The sequence below is a fragment of the Pseudonaja textilis genome, chromosome 1 (genome assembly GCF_049901715.1).
Source record: "Pseudonaja textilis isolate UNSWEBS1 chromosome 1, rPseTex1.2, whole genome shotgun sequence".
Classification (NCBI taxonomy): domain Eukaryota; kingdom Metazoa; phylum Chordata; class Lepidosauria; order Squamata; family Elapidae; genus Pseudonaja; species Pseudonaja textilis.
The window spans coordinates 294,686,125-294,706,977 of record NC_141990.1 but is presented as its reverse complement, the minus strand read 5'-3'; the positions used below and the strand labels follow the sequence as shown (position 1 = coordinate 294,706,977).

General features: G+C 37.7%; 1 protein-coding gene across 1 annotated transcript in view; it reads right to left on the bottom strand.

Annotated features, from left to right (window-relative positions):
• PAPOLA (poly(A) polymerase alpha) overlaps positions 1-20,853 on the bottom strand; it is a 50,755-nt gene that overhangs the window by 16,833 nt on the left and 13,069 nt on the right. Inside the window, exons 4-14 of the mRNA XM_026716981.2 lie at positions 20,114-20,195; positions 18,753-18,862; positions 16,559-16,612; positions 14,617-14,728; positions 13,142-13,231; positions 12,905-13,043; positions 11,484-11,556; positions 9,946-10,066; positions 9,183-9,267; positions 6,867-6,920; positions 4,840-4,959 (exon numbers count right to left, since the gene is read on the bottom strand). Coding sequence (XP_026572766.1) covers positions 4,840-4,959; positions 6,867-6,920; positions 9,183-9,267; positions 9,946-10,066; positions 11,484-11,556; positions 12,905-13,043; positions 13,142-13,231; positions 14,617-14,728; positions 16,559-16,612; positions 18,753-18,862; positions 20,114-20,195 — 1,040 coding nt within the window. The remainder of the gene's footprint in view (positions 1-4,839; positions 4,960-6,866; positions 6,921-9,182; positions 9,268-9,945; positions 10,067-11,483; positions 11,557-12,904; positions 13,044-13,141; positions 13,232-14,616; positions 14,729-16,558; positions 16,613-18,752; positions 18,863-20,113; positions 20,196-20,853) is intronic.

Sequence of the window (20,853 nt, the reverse complement as noted above, 5' to 3'; positions counted from 1 at the left end):
GAAGAGGGCTTCTGTCTTTCTGGAGGGCGCCGTGCGCTCTATGTAGATGCGTAAGGCTCTTCTTACGTCCAAGCGGTGCCATTGGTGTTCGAGCCTGTGTGATGGACGTGAGCAAAAAGGGAAGCTGTGCATTGAGTGGGGAGGCAAACAGGACGACTACTGTCGGCCCAACCTCCGAGTAGCCTCCAAAAGATCTTGGGGTCCAGACACCACTGCTGAGCCAATCCGCTTGTACATTCGCTACTCCGAATGTACTCCGCCTTTAGAGAGAAGATGGATTTCGGCCTGCAGGAATAGTCTTTCTGCTTCCCTCATTAGTAGATTGGAATGAGTGCCCCCTTGTTTGTTGATGCCTTTGTGGTTACATTGTCTGTTAAGATGAACACATGTTTGCAATGGAGATGCGGGAGGAATTGTCGAAGTGCCAAGTACACCGCTCTCAGTTCTAGCCAGTGTATATTGTGTGCCTTCTCTGAATCCGTCCAAAGGCCTTGCGCTGTATGTGATTGGAAGTGGGGCCCCCATCCCACTAAACTGGCCTCTGTTGTAACAATTGACCTGTGTGGATCCTTGAAAAGGCATCCCTTGTTGATTTCGGGCTATGTCCACCATCGTAGAGATCTGAGAACGGTTGATGGAACTTTTACGCAAGTCCTGCCGTCGTCTCTCCCAGCACATTGGTATGGCAACAGGAACCATTGCAGGGTTCTTGCATGGAACCGGGCCCAAGGGATAATAAAAATACAAGAAATCATTTTTCTGAGCAATTTAGAAAGGAGACATAGTTGTACTTTCCTAAGAGTTCTGATCTGTTGAGCCAAATCTCTAATGCTTTCTCATCTGTCAGGGGAGAGGAAAACTTTGCCTTCCAGGGTGTCAATAATGGTGCCAAGGTGAATGAGTCTAGTAGAGGGTGTTAAATGACTTTTTGACCAATTGATTGAGAACCCATGTTGTAGGGTTACAAGTGTAGTTTGAGTGTTTGAATTTGCTTGATTGATGGAAGATGCCAGAATAAGAATGTTATCCAACTAGCATTGAAGTCGGATGGACCTATCTCTGAGTGATGCTGCCAAGGCAGCCAAGACCTTTGTAAAAGTTCTGGGAGCTGAAGCTAGGTCAAATGGAAGAGCAATATATTTGTAATGAACGTTGTTGTAACAGAAATGAAGGAATTTGAAATGTGAGGACCTAACTGGGATATGTAAGTAAGCTTCTGGTCTATGGAGTAATGATGCTGAGTAAGATGGATTGGAGAGTGGTCATTTTAAATTTTCGGTAAACTAAATATTGGTTTAGACGTTTTAGATCCAGGATTGCCCTCCATCCCCCTGAACTTTTAGGGACCACGAAGAGGTGTGAATAAAAACCAAGACCTTTTGATTAGAAGGGACGGGTTGTATGGCCCGGATCTTGAGTAGATGTGCTATGGCTGTGTCCATGAGAAACCTTTTTTCTGCGTGCCTGGAAATTGGGGACTTCATAAAAACATTGGGGGTGGGGGTGGGGGTGGAGCTGAACTCCAGTGCTAGACCAAATCGTACTGTTCCTGACCCATGTGTCAGTGGTAGAGGAGCCCCATTGGTCGGCAAACCTTTTTAGGCGACCGCCTATGGGAATCTCATTGTGGTCGTTACTTGGACCTGCGGAAGGGCCTAGATCCTGTACCTCGAAATTGTCTCCTAGGATGGAGTTCCCTTCTATATCTGTCCCCAGGTTCAATTCTATCTGTCTGTTGTCTGAATCCAGGCTGTCTTTGAAATCTTGGATAGTAGGGTTGGTAGAAGGGGCGAAAGGAACCTCTACGAAAGGACTGTGGTGATCTGGACTCTGATCAACGAAAAAGAGAGGGAAGAATTTTCTTTTTGGTTCTGGTTTCAATTAGGAGGGGTTCAAGCGCAAATGCCAAATAGTTTGTTCTCCGAGATGGGAGCTGAGACAAACCGCCACTTGTGCTTGACATCTGCCTGCCAATGCCTGAGCCAAAGTAACCTTCTAGCCGTAATTTGGGAAGCAATGGCCCCCGAGGAAAATTTAACTACATTGAAGGTAGCATCTGCTGAAAACTCTGCAGCAGCGATTAATTTAGCCACATCTTGATGTGCCCTAATGTTTGAGGCTGGAATGGTATCCCTCAGGTGGTGGAGCCATCTGAGAGATGATCTGGTGAAAATGGAGGCAGCCGTTCTGATCGCCCATGCATCCGAGACGTGTGCCCTGCAGAGAGCTAATTCTGCCCTCTTTTCCTCAGGCTTGAGAGCCTCTTCAGCTTCACTTGGGATGGCTGAGGAAGATGCAGGCTCATCCACTTCTGGAGTGTTTAGAAATTTAGAGAACTCGGGTGCCAAATTATAGTATTTTTTATCGTGTCCTGTGGGAGCGGGATATGAGGCTGCTGCAGCCCATTGTTTTTGTACTAAATTGGAAAACATGTGTGACATAGGGATAACCTCTGCCTCAGTGACTGGTTGAGAGAATATGAGATCCTCTGCTTCCCCTGAAGTATTTGGTGGGGGAGGGGTACCCACGTTACCCAGTCGTGCAGTGTTCTTGGCCTTAAAATAGCAGGGATTTAAATAATTGTGGGCGGAATAATCCTGTAAATACGGAGAGGTCATGTGAGAGGCCTTCATCATCAGACATCCCCCTTTCTAGCGGATCCACCTCTGACAATACCTGGTCAACGGTGTGTACCGACCCTTCCTCCATTTGATCCATTGGATCCCCTTGATCTCCCATATCCTGTGTGTACTGAGGGTCTCTGACAATGGGCAACGATAGTTCTTGGGGGGGGGAGAACCGGACCTGATGAAGATGTGGATCTGTGATGCCCAGAGATCGTTCAGAAAGAGATCTGCAACCCGAAGCTGAGGGTGTTCGTCCTGCCTGAATGGCCTGTTGGATGCCTGCTGCTATGCCCTTCTGGATAGCTAGCTCCATCCACGCCCTCATGTTGGCAGGGATTTCCTCCGGAAGTTCCTCCTCTTGTCTGAGGCCAGCAGCAGTTGGTGTGAATGTTGCCTCTGGAGCCCTCCTTGGGGAGAGAATGTTAGAAAGAGCCTCCTGGTGAAGTTGTATCGATATGCTGCTCCTTCTGGATAAATCCAGAGGGGCGGTTGGAGGATTCTGGCCCTGTGAGGTAGAGGGTATGATGAGTGGTAAAGTGGTGGGCTGTGCAGCTGCTTGTGTACGTTTTTCCAACTGCCTTTCTAATGCCTGATGGCGTCTGCGTGCATCTTTCTCTGCTGCCTTAGAGGTCTTTTTGGGCTCCATGGACTTATCTCTATTTTTAGCACTTAGTCTAGATCTGGAGTTGTAGCTGCTGGCCATGGTAATGCCTTTGATAGCAATGGAAAGAGGCTATGAAATTAGGTGGCTGGAACACCTAGGGGCCTGCTCCCTTAAGGGGCAGGGGATCCTGGAATAAATAGTTCCCCAATGCCTTTAGCAAATGTTGTCTCCTTGTTCTGTTTTGCTTTGTTATCTATTTATCTATATGTTAATAACTTAAAGATTTGTAGAATTTAAGTCAATCAAGTCAATTGAATAAAGTACTTGTAATATTAAATGTGGAGACCAGAACACCCCACTCCAGATCTGGCACCTATATGAGGGCACAGAGGTCTGTAACTGATAATTAGATCAGTTTAGCTGCACTCACTGCCTGTGGAATCCAGCAGTTCAAGTCCTCTATCATCCAGTGGACTGGAGGCAGGGACTCCTCCTTCTCAGGTCCTCAAGAAAAGAAACCTTGTTGGGAAACTTTCCTCACAGACAGTAACAATACTCAGCAAATTTAACCACTCAGCCTTTAAAATGCTGGCTGCTTCATGGCAGAATGAAAACGAAAGCAGCTATCACAGCCCTGCCTGCTGAAAGCAAAACCGCTCCGCAGGAAGGCGCAGGGGCTAATTCCCTGCCCTGAGGTGTTCTTCAGTGAAAGCCTCATAATAAAAAGGGAAAAAGGCTGCACTTTTAAATGGAAGCTTCAAGCCTCCAAGGGACTCCGGCTGAGAGATCAGAGAGATAAGCCTCTTTGTTTAGAAGTTTAAGGCAGCATGTCTCTGAAAGGAGAGGCTTTTAGCCTCAGGGCAGATTGGAAAGATAACCCTCTCTGTTTATGAAGCTTTAGCCTCAGGAGGCTGGAAGGTAAAAACAAAACAAAAAATCCAAGCAAAATGACTTTTGGAGGTTCTCAGGGGCGTGGTTGGTGACAGAAAATATGGTATTAGCTGACCTGAGAAATAAATCAGCTAAATCGCCAGTGCTCTGTTCTGACCAGGGAAACAATAACACAACCTGTCTGAAGAAAGGCTGAGCTAAAACTGGGGACGCTAAGGAGGAGTCTCGTGGACAAGGAGGAGTGTCCTCAAGTTTAAGCCCAGCCTTCCTAGAAGGGGCTGAAGCACCTCCCATCACTGGATGCTCTGAACAGCTCATGGGAGAATATCTCAAAATGTATAACTGCAAGGCAAAATTTTAGATATGATTTTGTGAATATCAGCATACGGTATCTTCTGTTACCTCTCTTACACCCGTGTTCATAGAATAAAGAAGACAACTGCTAGAATTTTTTTTTTTGCAAGCACACCTCTGGATCCATTTCCAGCTTTTGTAGTACAATAAAGGTATTTTAAATCTTAACTGCATCTGCATATATTATCCCAATTTTAATCTTTTTCTTTCAATTTCTCTATTGTCCTACATTTCTTGTGGAGAACAAGAATCTGATTTTCTTCCAAATCATGACCTAAATTAAACTGTCAACCTTCTGACAAAGTTAATAGGAAAAACTGCTTTTTTCTTCCAGTCGCTTTATTAAGTTTTTAAGTGCCTTACTTGTCAGGATTTTCTTTGGGTGCTGGAAATGACTGAGGATTTACATGAGCCAGTGTAATGAATTCATTCTTCTCCAAGCTTCCAACCAAGATACGGATTTTTGACTCTACTAAGCCAACCCTAAAAGATAACAGGCAATATTGAACAATACAAGTAGTTAGTCAACTGGAATAAGTTAAAAGTATAATTGCTTGTGAAAGAAGTTTCACAGAATATTTCTGCCAGTGATAATATTCCCCTTCATCCACTATTTCTCAGGACTGCAGAACCTTCCATAAATGCATGGGTGGCAAGGTAGAGTTGTGGAAGATAAGCAAAAATAGCCTTAACAAGAGAATCCAGTGCATAAAAGAGCTATCCATAATCTATTTCACAAATTCATAATTTTTAGAAAATGCTGATTTGGGTTTATGGTATCTAATTTTCCACGCTAATCTCCCTATCATCAGTTAAAGATTTATTCTACCACAGGCAAGATAAAGATTCTAGTTTTTTTCCCCACTAGAACCTCTTGCTGAATATCTTAATTCTGCATGGGAAAAATGTGTTATTTACAGGACTAACTGTTTTCAGAAGTTTTGGGAGACTAATAATATGGTAATCTTTGTGGCTAGGGCTGTGGTTCTCAGTATGTTAATACTGTAGGTAGGAAGTTGGTTGTTTGGGATTTTAAGTTTTATTTATTTATATCCCACCTTTATTATTTTTACAAATAACTTAAGGTAATGAATATATCCAATACTTTCCTCATTCTACTTCCCCCACAATAATAACCCAGTTTGATGAGTTGGGCTGAGAGTGACTGCCTACCTAAGGTCAGCTAGCTGACTTTAATGGTCAAGATAAAACTTGAACTCACAATCTCTTGATTTCTAGCCTGATACCTTAGCCACTGGAACAAATTTTATTTTGAATCTTTTCATTTTATTTTTCTATCATTTGTAAGGAGGTCATATTTAGAAATGAGTAGCATTCAGATTTTAGGAAGTAAATGAATACAATAATCAAAGAAGAAAAGTTATGCATACTTATGGAACAGTGATTGTTTTTTGTGAATTTGCCTCAATATGATTGTGACATGTAGTCAGGTTAGTAGTCAAACAAATTATTTGCTTAAGAAGCTATCAAACTCTGAATGAGGCATTATCTGGTAATGCTAGTTTTTTAAAGTTGATTTAGAGCCTTATCAAACAGGAAAATAATGTTGATTAGAATAATAAGAATAAGTTGTGTGAAGCCTGCCATTCAGACAAATCAGCCTAACTACCTTTATACACCATTCAAAGAGACAATAAAAAAGCTAAGAAGGAAATAGAAAAATAAAAATATATTTTCTCAACAGCCAAAACCCAGATAAGCAGGAATAAACACCAGACAAACTCCAATCAAGCAGAAAACAATAGCCTACTCCCAATCAAAGAACTACCAAGCAGTAAGTATCCCCCACCAATACTGGCAGGGCAAGCTTCATTAGCATTAATGTTAGCTAGTCAAGTAATGAAAGTTGTCTGCAAACAAGAAATTCAGAGAGCATCAAGATTCCACAAAAATGAGTATCGTGCTCTGGTTTTACATGGATTTTTTCCTTGTTTTTCTTTTTAATTAAGTATTTTCTGTTGTAAGTTTTAACTGAGCAAATTTGCTGTCGGCAGCCTGAATAAAGTGGGGATGAGGATTGAAAATGAATATAATCCCACTTGTTGTACTTAGTTTTAGTAGCTCTGATTAGTGAAAACAGAAGTAAAGATAGTTATCAATGATTCCCCAGATTTACCCAGTTTTGCATAACACATTTTTAGAATGTGTGCTTATCAGCCAAAAAATAAAGAATTCTGTTGTTTCCGAGTTTCACCTTTATCGATCATTCGCTCCCCAATAGGAGGAAAAGTAAAGCAGAGATGTGGGTAACTGTGTTATATGTAGCATAGACATTTACAGTGTTCTGCTCAGACCAAATTATCTGCCCATAATCACAGAAGGATCATAATCAAATGCTAAAAGATGGCATTATGAAGAATTTTACTCACCATTCTAATCGTTGTTTTTCTGTTGGTGCACTTGCTAGAAGAACAATATAATGCCTTTGAAAATTAAAAAATTATATTTCTTTTGAAAATTTGATTTGTATCCTATTTTTCAACATTTACTGTATCTCATATATTAATGTTGTCTCCAGTTAACCCGGTATCTGCTGTAAATATTTTAATCTTAAAAATCTGCACAGACACTTATAGTGGTTAATGTTATCAGGTCAAAACAATATTAACAAAATCAAAACACAGTCCTACAAGTTGAAATAAAATGAGATTCAGATTATGTATTAAAAAACTTTACTAGAACTAATAAATTTATCTTTAGTTGAAAAAGATTGTTAGTATTCTAGTAGTCCATTATTCTGAAAATGACTTCTAAACCATCTTCCCACATCTATACTGATAGCATGGAATATATTCAAGGTTATTCTGAAACGTTTTACATTTATGAACTCAGCAAACCATTTGCACTTCTACCCCCCCCCCCGCCCAAAAAAACCCCACTGCTAAATATAATGGCCTCAATCCAGAACCCACTATGTGTTTTGATGAGTATGCAGAACTGCTTCAGAAAACAAAAACAGCAATTGTGCCAAGAAAAGTTCACAGCAATTATCTGCCTCTGTTGAAGTGAATTAGTTTGTGGGTATCTTTTGGTCTGTCTGTTGGACGTTCTCTGATAAATGTGATTGTTTTAACATATTGTAAGTTAACCATTTCTTGATGTGCATATCTATAGTAGGTGAGTGCACACACACACATAAAAGTAAAGGTTTCCCTGTACAGTCGTGTCTGACTCTAGGGTGTGGTGCTCATCTCTGTTTCTTGAGTGAGGGAGCCAGTGTTGTCATTTTCCATAGTCATGTGTTGTCATTTTCCATAGTCATTTTCCAGTACTATAGGGCTAAACACCAAAGGAGTACAGCACACAGAAATTTGGTTAAGAGCACTACAGGTACAAAAAAATAAACAACAAATGCAGTCAAAGCATTTCTGACTTCCAGAACAGACTTAGAAAATTGTAGTGAGTGATATATGGAATGAACAACGTAGAATGGAATCTGCCACCTAACTGTCATCTCCAAACTCTGCTCTTTATTATTTGTTGTTGTTAGTTGCAAAGTCATGTCCCCATTTTATTATATTATATTATATTATATTATATTATATTAATTTAATAATAATCTTTATTATTACTACTAGATAAAATAAAACTAGAAGCATCATTTGCTTTTGATGGACTGCAAATAATATTACAATGGACTTTCCCACACAAATGTTAGGATTTGTACAAAATTCTTTTCCAGCAAAACGCATACAGTAAATTCATTCTTAAAGTTAGTCCAAAAATAATCCTACTTTGTAGATGTTTAGTTTTAATTGTTTTACAATTGTTATAAATTTTAAGTTATAATCTGTGATTTGTTATCAATAGTAAACTGAGCTTTCAAGCTATTTCAAATGAAATGAAAACTTTTTAACAATTTATTGTATCCTAAACTTGTGCTTTTTTCAGCATTTTGTTGGCATGAGATTATTTGTATCTGAGGGATAGATGCTATTCTCTGATATTTTGCTTTAATTTATTTTGTTATGAAATATAATTAAGTTCTAAGTTTTTTGTGGCAGAATACAGAAAACAAAATATTAGATCATTATTGCCATTAAATATTAATCAATCTGTACTTATTAAACTTGCACCTATCCATATTTAGAACTGGATCTTTTAACATAGTATCCTCTAGTTATCGTTACAGTTAAGAAGACACATTGTACAGTAAATTCCATATACAGAAAGTACCTTCACTAAAATAATATGTGGTTTCAGTAAGAATAGTACCGTTATAACTATATAAGCGTTTTAGATCTGGGGAATCAACCTTTATTAAAACATTCTTGGGAATGTACAATATGTGTTTTACTTAAACCCAGTTTTACAGTTTACAATACTGCATTCTAATTATTGTAACATCAGAGCTCCTGACTATTCAATTAATCCAACTATTTTCCATTATACTAATTCGATTTCTAATAATTTATTTGCAAAGCCCCAAAGATCCCAAGAAAAAATTATAGAGATGATTTGCTAATTATTAGAACTTACATATATATTTCATACTCAGTTGAAATAATAAAATCAACTATTTCTCCTAGGATAAATGTAATTTAATCAACAGTGTGTGATCAATTCAGCATTTGCCCATTACAGCAATGCTAGTCAATTGACCAGTTGAAATCATAGCAATAAGCATAAGAATGTTAAGAGATCAATATACTTAAAAAGCATCTTTCATACCATAAAATACATACTTGTATTTTTGAAAGAAGTTTGGAGCTTCAAAAAGTTTGGACCACTCTGCCTTACTCAGCAAAATTTCATCTGTGATAGCAAGACCTGAATCACAAAAACACATATTCAGCCTTTTACACATTGTATCTGTTTGAACATAATTTGCAAATTACAAGGGCTAAGATTAATATTACAATTAAATATCTTCATTATGAGAGCTTTATTAATCAAACTTTATCAACAAAATATCAGAACTCTGTAATGCTTGTTAGTACTCAGTTTGCTGTGCAAGATTTCAACAAAAACTTTATTTGCTTTGTCACTCAAGCTTTTGAAAATCAGAAAATCTAGGGATCAAATTTGGTGTAATTGTTTTTATGTCATTAAGCTGGGTAGGAGTTGTATATAATCAGGTATTTAGAAACCAAATTGTAGTACGGCTAAAATAATTAACTGAAAGATTTGCTGCTATTAAATCTTTATCAACTTTTCTAGTTCACACTTGAAAGTTCTTAGGATATATGTTGTGGTATTTAATTACTACAACGGTATATCTGAAAACATACCAGCTGTTGGTAGGAGCTCCTGGAATATTTTAGAAAAAACTGGATAAAATACTGTACTCAATTACTTTCCATTTAGGAAATATTCTTATGTTTTAGTATTTGGGAAATCCATAAATTCATAACTTACTACTATTCATTAAGTGCTTATCCATTTACAGCATATATGAAGTAGGGCAGAATTAAAAACTTTCAGGAATAGATCTTCAGAATTTCTTACCTTGCTTAAATTCTTCAACCATGACCATACGTGTAGAAACAGATACATTGTAGGTAGAGTTCTGCTGGGGATATGCTGGTGTAATTATAGGCATAAGATGGTACCTATCACTGGGATTTACCTATACATAACAACAGCCAATCAGTTTTCTTCAATCACATTCAAGTAAAAAAATTTGGATCTGTCCATTGAAAAAAACTTCAAAATGATTATTCTGGTAAGAACTAGTAACTGTGAATCATATTAAATGGTTAAACCATTTCAAACATAAAAAATGGCCAACAAACTGTATTTTGCTTTTAGCAATTGAAAAAAAACCTGCTATATTATGGTCATAAAACTGAAGCACTACTTCAATAATACTGAGGGATGGTGAATTAACTGGTTTTAATCCAGTCAGTACAATATTGATGAACCTGATGGCACATTACTACTTGGATCTGCTCTGTAATATGTGGTCCAAATTTTATTGTAGTATAAATTAAGAAAAAGGCCAATTTTATTTTTTAAAAAAAAACAAACAAAAAAAGACTAAGCACCCACAGGATCATATGTTTTTAATGTATTTTTTATTTAGAACAGTTTGTTTGATGAAGGAATAGCAAATGCATTTCAATATTTTTAGTTTCATTTTTAGACTTGAAACCCTATTATTTCCTTACATTTTGTTTTACTTATTAGAGTATACATTGTTATTGTGCCAAAAGGTAACAAGGCAATAGGAATGGTAAGCATAACATAACATTTAATGAGGGCTTTTATTAAACTATTTATTGTAAACAAAAACTGTACAGTCTTCACATACACCCATTTTGCTTGTTTTGGTGAATCAAACGAGCTCCGATTCCATGTGCTCTGTAGACATAGGTCTTAAATCCAGCTGGGATTTCAGCAAGCCCCAAATTCAAGTGAGATAGCCACATACAATAGGGAGAAAAAATATTCTATTCTTTTTAACCTTTTATGTAAGCCATACAGAAACCCAATAAATTGTCCAGAAGTACATCAGCCTACAGCACTGCTGAACTAAGGGGATGTGGAGCTGGTTAGGACTGAGTTTAAAAAAAGTCACTGGGAATCCCATGAAAGTTAGAGTTTTCTAATGGAATAATTGAGGAGTAGAAAACCATGCTCACAATCATCCACAGGAAAAAAAAGGTATTGTAACCAACTGCCCATTAGCAGGCATGTATGACATATGTGTACAATACTGAGCCCTCATAGAACCATTATTTCTAATAAAATTATTGGTCATAAACACTTAATTCTCATATTATACGGTGAATGAATGGATGTAACTTTAAACCTGAAGCACAGTTACATTTTAAGGCTCATCACTGGTGAATTTTTACCAATTGAGGGCAGACTTTATAGTAGACTTGAAGTGTAATCCAGGACAAAAGTAACCATAATCTATATGTTACAAAGAGCAGAAAGTTCTGAAAAACTGAATTTGTATTGAATAGGTTCTCAGGGGTTTCATCACTTTGCTTTACTTTACAGTTTGAACTTATATGGGGAAAAAATAATACACTAACCCTTGGGTCCCATACAGGCAAATTAAGATTGCATTCTTCTGGCTGTTTCAATAGCACTGGATTTGGCCATTCCCTGTTTAGAGAGATTGTAGCACTGAGTAAGAAAAGCACTTATTAAAAAGCAAACAAGCATGTTTGAATGTGAGCTTTTATTTTATACAGATGCAGTATTAGCTGAAGCTTTTTTCAAAAGAAATCTCTCTACTTTTATTGATTAAGGAATGTTCTTTCAACTAAAAAAATTATCAGGCCGCAGAATCAGCAAATGCTATTTTATATAAATCACTCCCTCCCAATTAATCTTCAGATTTAAAGGGCTCCTGTGTGGGGTATATAGTTATGCTATCTGTTTATGGAGATTAATTTAACCTTTATAATCCATATCTCATGCCCAAATGGATAAGAATTGCCATCAGCAAAAGAGTATGAATGGTACGAACATTTTACATTACTTGGCAAATGAACACAGCATTTGTCTGTTAGTTGTATCCTCACAGAAGAGTGCATTGATCATTTCAAAATGAATTTAATATGTAAATTATCCAATATATTAGGTTTTAATGAGTTAACTAAACTTAATAATTCTATTATTCTATCTAGTCAAAAAGTGTTTCTTCTGAGAAACAAATTTCAACTCAAATTTGAAAAACCACATATTTTATCCACACCATTCTATCTATCTTACTCAATATTTATAAAGTTTCCAGCATAAGGCAATGGTGCATATGTGTAAAGTACCACAATGTTTTACATTTAATTCTGACCTATACAGGTATTATTGGTCATTCCAGTTCAAATAATATTTTAAAAATTAAACCCAACATTAAGAATGACCATGAAGACAGTGGTTATGTTTTTTTTATCATAGAGCATTCTTTTTTATGAAAAAATAATGAAATTGTTCCCTAGTGGTACCTGGAATTATTTCAGTCTCACCCACCTGCAAAAAAATCTTTGAGGGAAAGGCTTAAAAAGCGTTCAGTCCACCATTAAGCATCTTAATTATTCCATGAAATATGTAGCATGGAAATTACATCATGCATGGTCATTGTGGAGTAACTATCCTTCTTTAAGGGTCTTAATACCACTACATTCAATCTATTTAGGCTACATATGTTTGTGTACCCTCTAATAAGTTAAAACTAAATGGATGATATTATAAGCCAGGAGCTCCCAGGCTGCCAAAGGCCATGTTCTGTTTAGTTTAAATGATGTAAATAGAAGCTCTATCCTGACAGTTATAAAATAAAGTTTAGCAACTGTTAAATCTATGCCCCAGTGTCTTGCAATCTCTTGGGAGAATAAATGCTCCTTTAAGTGAAATTCTTAACCTGACACCATCTGAAAAAATGCCATAGAAACAACACTAAAATTCAGGGTCTATAATAATTTTTATTTTAGTGTAATCTAAAGAGACATACCATTTAGAAAATACCAAGAAAAATTTATGTACAAGAGTTGATGCTATTGCATTTGGATAAAGCTGGCAAGTTCTTGCTACTAGCATAGCCCAGGAAACTCCACCAAGGAAACCTAGTATATTGGAATAGATGTTGTGCCCTGTTGTTTAGAAGGGAAAAGAGACAGATAAGTTTAGTTACTTTCATTCAAGGCACAGTATCCTTTTTAAAAATCTAGTTTCATAAGACTCCACTTACGTTTGGCCCACAGTTTGATAGCTCTCAGTGTTAACCTGAAATTGTCAATGTTTGGTACTAGATGGAGAATTTCATCAGTTACTCTGCAACCTGAAACACAGAAGCAAAAATAAATAAATAAATAAACACCACCCCATCATAATCTTATTTTTCTTCCAAATACTTGGAAATTTAGTCAAAAGATAACTCAACTCTAATCTAGCTGTGAGATTTTATATTTGTAATCTAACGCACATATCGGCAAAATAATACACAAACTGATATTCAATCTCAAGTTTGAAATTCTTTAAGTTCAGATGGAAACCATTAAAACACAAGCTCAAGTAATTTTGTTATCGGGCAGGCAAAAATTATGATAAATAAAGCCTAAATAAAAGTACTAGTCATAATACACAGAGGTGCAGTAGTTGGAGCAAGAAACCTATTTCCCAGAAGTTATTTCTCCAAAATGTACTACTTAACAGGTAAGACAGGCATGATATTCCCCTCTGAAAAAAAATCAGGGCCGGCCAAAAGAGACCCCCCCGCCGTGCGCCAAGAAATCGCACACACAACACCAATGCTACACACCCTTCCTTTCCAGCCGGTCAGGTGTGGATCAGCTCCGGAGCTGGGCAGCCGTTTCCCTGGTGGTGGGGCCAAGGCCGCTGCCCGGGGAGTGCCCGCTGCTTTCCCTCGCCAGGGCCAGGCAATGCGTGTTGCATGGAGGCTGGTCTGTGGCTGCCCAGCTCCCTTTTCCTGCCGCTCAGCGGCCTCCACTCGCACCGCCCGGGCTCTGCTCAGGTATCCGGCTGGGGCTGTCAGGAGTTGCTACCGCCGGTGCGGCTCCAGTCCCGCGTTGCCTTGGGAAGGGAAAGGCAAAACCGGGAGCCACTGCTGCCGTTGCGAAGCGCCACCGCGGCTCTTCCTTTTTGCCTTTCCCTTCCCGAGACAACGCAGGACTGGAGCCTGTGGAGCCGCACCAGCGGTAGCAACTCCTGACTCGGGGAGGGGTGGGGGGGAACAATTCCCCCCAAAATCGGAATTCCGATTTTAATCGGAAGAATATCATGTCTGATAAGACAAAAATGCATTATTGTGCAAGCTAAATAATAAGCCAACATTCCAGCAGAGAGCTGCTACTCTTCAAAGGATTGTTTACCACTTTCATATCCCAAGCCATGTCATCTAAAAAAACCTTTTTTTCAATTTGCCATAAATGACTTAAGTTCGATGGGGACAAGAAAAAAAAAATGGTCCTGATTTTGTAAATCCTCTGCCACATGGCTTTTTTACCACAGGTTACACAACTGTTTTATATTTAAGGTAACTCGAGGAATGAGAAGGAAGTTAATGTCCAATTTGGATAAAGAATGAATTGTGAAAAACTTTTATGCAATTCAAAGCAGAAATCATTATGAAAAGCCACTCAGTTTCTTAAAAACTAAGGTTCAACTTTTGCTTTGATTACACAAATCTGGTTAAAATAAACTTACCATTAAGACTTCGTATGCATCTAATGTCTAAATTTTTAAGTAGACTATCATCTCGAAGGTCTAGGTCTTCAGGAATAGTTTGCAGTGCTAACCTGGCAAACAAGATATCAATCTAAACAAAAATAAATAAAATAGAATAAGTTCTCAATCATATTATCCCATTTGCTGACAAAATATTACAAAGCTACAGTTTTTAGGGACATTCTAATGTAATTTTATTACAAGGTTCTCTCAACCAGAATAACCAGTAATTTTCATAATGGATTCTGCAGCTTTGTATAAGGTAGAAATCTAAACAGAAGATATTTTCATTATTTCCTAATAAAACCTGATAGATGTAATCCTCGCTTAAGTACTATTCATTCAATGACCCTCAAAATTTGCTTCAAGTTATGGCCATTGCAGTGCCCTTGTGATCATGTGATTACAATCTGGGGTCTTCGCCATCAGTCTTACAACAGCCTTATTGAATATATAGGGAGTCTTCAACTTACAACCATTTATTTAGTGACTGTTTGAAGTTATAGTAGCACTAAAAGAGAGTTACAACTAGTGCCTGAAGTTACAGCTGTTGCAATATTACCATGGCCACATGATAAAAAATTTGGCCACTTAGCAGCCTGCCTGCATTTATGGTTGCAGGGATACTGCAATTCCCCCACCTGCCCAATGCGCTCTTTTGTGTTCCTGCACTCTGCAACCCCCAACATTCTGGTTGACCTTTACGGTCTTCTTGCTCCCACTGTTGATCAAGCGTGTTCAGATTGGGGCTCTGAGAGGCAGCTGCTGGCAGTTTTCTATCTTTCTCTGTTCTTTACTCACTATCTTTTCTGTATCAAATCACTATTTGTGTCACTGCTTGTGACACTGCTTTCTTCTCTCATGTCCTCTGAATGGTGCATTCAGATATCATAATCGCAAGGTAAAGTTCAAGAAGCTTTGCAGTTTATTTTATATGTCGATTGCAAGTAAAATTATGCATGAATAGTGAATGAAATTCCATCCCTTACTACTTCAGGAAATCTGTTTATTCAATAAACAGATTACCTATCAAATGAGTTTATCTCATATTAAGGTGTGTAATTCTGACTATCTGAACATTTTGAGAGGTTTGGTATTGCTTGTTGCTTTTAGAGCACTACATAGTATGAGACCAGATTATTTAAAAAACTGCCTCTCTGCAGTAGCTTCTGCTAATCCCTTCAGATCTAGAAGAATTGGCATGTTCTAGGTACTAGTGAAAAAAACAATGTCATCTAGCAAGTACAAGGAAGTGTGCCTTCTTTATCACATAGGAACAGCTCCCCTCTCCAAATACAGACACACCCTACTCTATTAGCCTTTTGCAAGGCCATAAAAATCTGGACATTTGGAACTGAGATGTTAGTTTAGGAGTTTTGGTATACTTTGTTTTTAATGAATCTTGATGCAGTTTTAATTGGCGTTGTTTTAATATAATTCTCTGTTTTGTTTCTTTACCGTCCAGAGTTTCTTGGACTGATGACCAGCCATATAAATTGGATGGCTAGATGGACGGACAGATAGATTCTTATAACTGAAGCCACAATGTACTCTGCCTTACAGAAGCTCTATCCATGGGAGTCTTACAAAAAACTAAAGCTTCTTGTGACAATATGTACCATTGAAGGTTAAGGACCCTCATTCTGTCTTGAAGGCTTTGTTAAAGGTCTTAGAAAACAAACAAACAAACAAAAGGATTGGGGATGATAAACTACTAGTAACACCTCTCTCATCAAGGGCCTACTGTGAGATCTATAACAGTGGAATGTTCTGGTCCCTTGACACCTAGGTCTTGTCTTTTAATACAATGATTCCTCTAAACTGGGAAGAATTGTGGACTCCTTTGAAAACAGCCAAGTATGACTTTATTCTTTTCTAAAGAGCAGGTGTGTAACATAAAAGAATTTTTTTTTCATCTTACCTCTATTCCATCAAAACACAATTTAATAACAGGGACAAATGCTTCTTCAACAGCCTGAAAAATAAGCATTTTGCAATGAGAACTATTCATTCTACACAGAAACAAAGCTAGACTGTCCTAGACTTACAATCCTTTGTTCAGTGACCATTTCAACTTATGGTACTGCTAAAGGAACTGAACGGTCTCCAAAGTTATGACTATTGCAGTACTTTCACATGTTCAGAATTTGAATACCTGTCCACCTTTAGGACCACAGTGGTGCTTCAACTTTCCTCCTTCTGCCTATCTCTTTCCCATCTATTCTCTTTTGGTCTCCTGCACTTTGTGGCTCCTGATGCCCTAGATCAGTGGTCGCCAACCAGTAGTCCATGAGAAAATTTTAGTAGTCTGCAGAGAAATGTCACCCCCAGATCACCCACCAATTAATCCAGGCTGCATGGGAACATAAGGCTGTGCTGCCTACATGGCCCGTGGGAACCCTCCCCTCCCACTCACTCCTTACCTGGCAAGCTTGCTTGCTAAGTTGCTATTTTTCTTTTTTCTTTTTCCTGACCATCAACTGTTCTGCTGTGCCGAGAGATTTAGATTAGCTAGAAAGCAGGAAACGGTTGGATTTCTTGTTTTCTAGCTAATCTTTAGATCTTCAGCTCTGCTTTTAAGCAGAGCCAAACTTTCCTTAGGACTGAAGCGTCTATTATTCAGTGCAGGTAGCTGATGGCAGAATTATTGATCTAAGTGAATCTGTGATTCTGTGAGCAACTCAATCTGACTGCATTGCCTGATTTTGGGTAAAAGTTTATCTCTTTTATACACACACACACACACACACACACAAATTATTTATATAAATATTTATAATATTCACATACAAGCCACGCCCAGCCAGTACATGACCACCAAGCCATACCCACAAATTAGGTCACGCCCACATAACCGGTTGTTAAGAAATTTGAATCCCACCGCTGCCTGTGTGTGTGTGTGTGTGTGTGTGTGTGTGTGTGTGAGGGTGGGGGGGGGGAGAGATTAGATCAGCTCTCTCTCTCTTCCACCAACGTCAGCATGCTACTGTCAGTCAAAATTCTTATTAGAAGTCACCGGAATTTAAAATTATGAGTTTGGTGGTCCCTGAGGTCCAAAAGGTTGGCAACCCCCGCCCTAGATGACTTTTACCATCTTACTGATCTGGCTGCTGACCAATGATGCCTAGCCTGGTCCTTCAAGGCTTTCTTCCCAAGATCACACATGGTCGTTTCCTTATGAGAACTGATGAACTCACATGGTTTCCTTGTGAAGAGCTAGGGACGGCATGCACTGTCAGCAGCAAGTGCAAGATGAAAAAGGGCAGCTGGGGAGGTGGAGGGCAGCAAGATTCTTGAAGCACAGGGTAGCAAAAGATTCAGCTGCAGCAGCTGGGGCTTCCCAAGACACAGAGACTTTTTGTTGCTTGGTTCTTGGGATATGGCAAATCTGCACCATGCTACTGGGGTTTCCTAAGATGTAGTGGCTTTGCATCACCATGCTGCTGGCCTGGATTGTGACAGGTTTCAGGGAGAGAAATGTTTTTGCACTGTGCTATGGCTATAAGCTTCTTGCATTCCCAGGGCCTTCATTAACCAAGAAGCCATTGAATCGAAGTGTGGCAAACAACCCCGGGGCCATGAAGTTCTGTGACTGCTTGCCGCACATAAGGCAGGGTTCAGAGTAACCAAAAGGCCAGATATGTAGGAAAGATACTGGGGCGGTGGTGGTGGTTGGAGGCAGTCCCTTACTTTACCAAGGCTTAGGGCTGAGAGGGACTAAGCCCAGAAAGGCTTGGATTGGAATGGGTCCTTAGCTAACAATTGGTGGAATTAGCTTCACAAAAGCAACAGGGAACATCAGAATTGCCACTGCTAAGTGATGAAATCACATGATGTCACACTTTATGACTGCATCACTTAGTGATGGGAATTCTGATCCCAACTGTGGTCCTAATCAAGGACTAAAAAGATGAATAAGATTGGTTTTGAGTCCTACTGTTTCTAATTCTATAATAAATAGCAACAAAATAATAAGCAACTGGAATAGAAACAGCACTGCATTATTGGAGGATATTGCAAAATTAGCATTACTTCATCATGCACTACAGAAGCAACTTTTTGAATTTTTTGGTTTGGATTTATAAAGTTTATAAATTAAAAGAGAAGCTACATACCCGTAAGTCTTTGACCTCTTCCTGTAATTTCAGTTTTTCATAAAATGATGTGAAGAAATCACTCCTGTCAACATGCCTCGGCGCCACACATAATGCATCAATGTCTGCACCTAAAGCAAGCAACCATAAACTGTTAAATATCATATAAACTGCCAAAATGTTAAGGCTGTAACATCTACTTTCAAAAGCAATATTCTATAATGTAATATATCCAAGTACATTGGACAATATTCATGTTTTTCTTCTTAATTCAAATGCATACTTTCAAATCTGCCATTTACAATAATCCTGAATAATCTAATTGTCAGTTACATTTATAATTCCCTCAAATTTAAGATAAACAACTCAAAACATGAAATTTAAGATTCTCTATAATTTTGCACCTCATTTCTTCTACTGAAGAACTGTTATTTTTAATTCAACATTTATGTAAATGTTTCATAATATGCATACCAAACGTCCGAAATAGAAAGCTACATTCCCATTGATTAGTAGTATTTAATTAAAATAAGAGATATATTTTTCATTTTCCAAATATATAGTATTTTAAATGAGAGTATGTTTTTAAATTAATGAAATTTATAAATGTTATACAATTTAATGCTAGGTTCAATTCACTTACACAGAATTAACTGGGCAGACCTAGCAGTTTATATTAGGGCTAGTCAGAATTGGAAGTGTTAAAAAGTGTTCCTGAAGCTCTGGACTGATCACAGACTGTTGCACTGACATCAAAAGGGATCTTCTTGTAGATTTTAAAGATGGGAATAGGAGATGTCTTTGATTATAAAAAATCCTTGAGAAATCTCCAAAACATGAAAAATTCCCCAAAATCATGTTACTTATTTTCAGACTCCAAACAGCTAAGTTTTGGTAATACACAGAGACTACAAAGTATATAACTATCACCAAAACATGAAAGGATACCCATGCTGATTTTTGAAGAATGCATCTTTACAATAGGTACAATATTCTTCATTGTTTTGATAGCAAAAATACCAAAGTATACCTACTGTATAGTTTATTGTAAGAGATAATCACAAAAGTTTGAGTTGACCAGAAAAGTTTTAGTTGACTTAATTGAAATAGGAATTGTTAACATTATAGGGCTAACATCACACAGTGGCTCCTTGAAAAATTTTCTGGCCAATTTTCTCTAATAGCCAAGATCAGTTTAGAAGATGACACTCCCTGAGATAGCAAAGAGCCTTTCCTGCCACAAGTGGGAAAGTTTCTGCTACTTTTACTTCCAACAAAATTCTTGTGAAAGCTGTGTACATTTTCCAGATTTTTTTTTTTGTAACTGAACACATATCTGTCCGTCCGTCCATCCATTCACCCACCCACCCATGATAAATTACCTTTCGTGTGTACGCCTAATCGATATGAGCCAAATGTAAAAATTTTCCCTCCAACGTTTTCTATTACAGATTGAGGAAGATTCTGAAGAAATAAAAAATATGATTTGAGTTTTTTCCCCAATTTTGTAAACCATGCAGTCAATACAATACTGAAAGTTAGAGAACAGAAGCTAGCTATCCTATAGACAGCACACTAGTTATCATGTATCTGAGCTCCAATTAGTAGCTTATTGCTCAGACATATAGGAACAAATTCATCTCTCTCTATATAATAAAATTCTACCAATTATAATGACTTTCTCTATCTCAACAGAACTATACTGAAATACTAAATATAATTCAACATGAACAACTATACATTTAATGTATCTAAGTAGAAGTTATAAAAAGTTGCTTCCTTATATACTGAAAATCCACTTGCTGAAATAGTGCACTGTAAGCACAACAAAAAAGAGAAATGTAACGAAGTGCGAATTGCAAATCACCCTTGGTTACTTTCATTTTACAGAATCCATAATCTCTGTCTACTGGAGATAATAAGACTTGTATAGACTAATTAAACATTTTTAAAAATAAATCTATAGGGACAAATGCCTGAAAGTCTATTTTTTCTCCTTGAAACTTTTTACTATTTCTGCTTTATTCATACAAAAACTATGAATATGTAATATTCCTCTCAAGATATCTTTTATCCATCTGATAGAGTTTATTACCTACAAGTTTACACAATAATACATGTG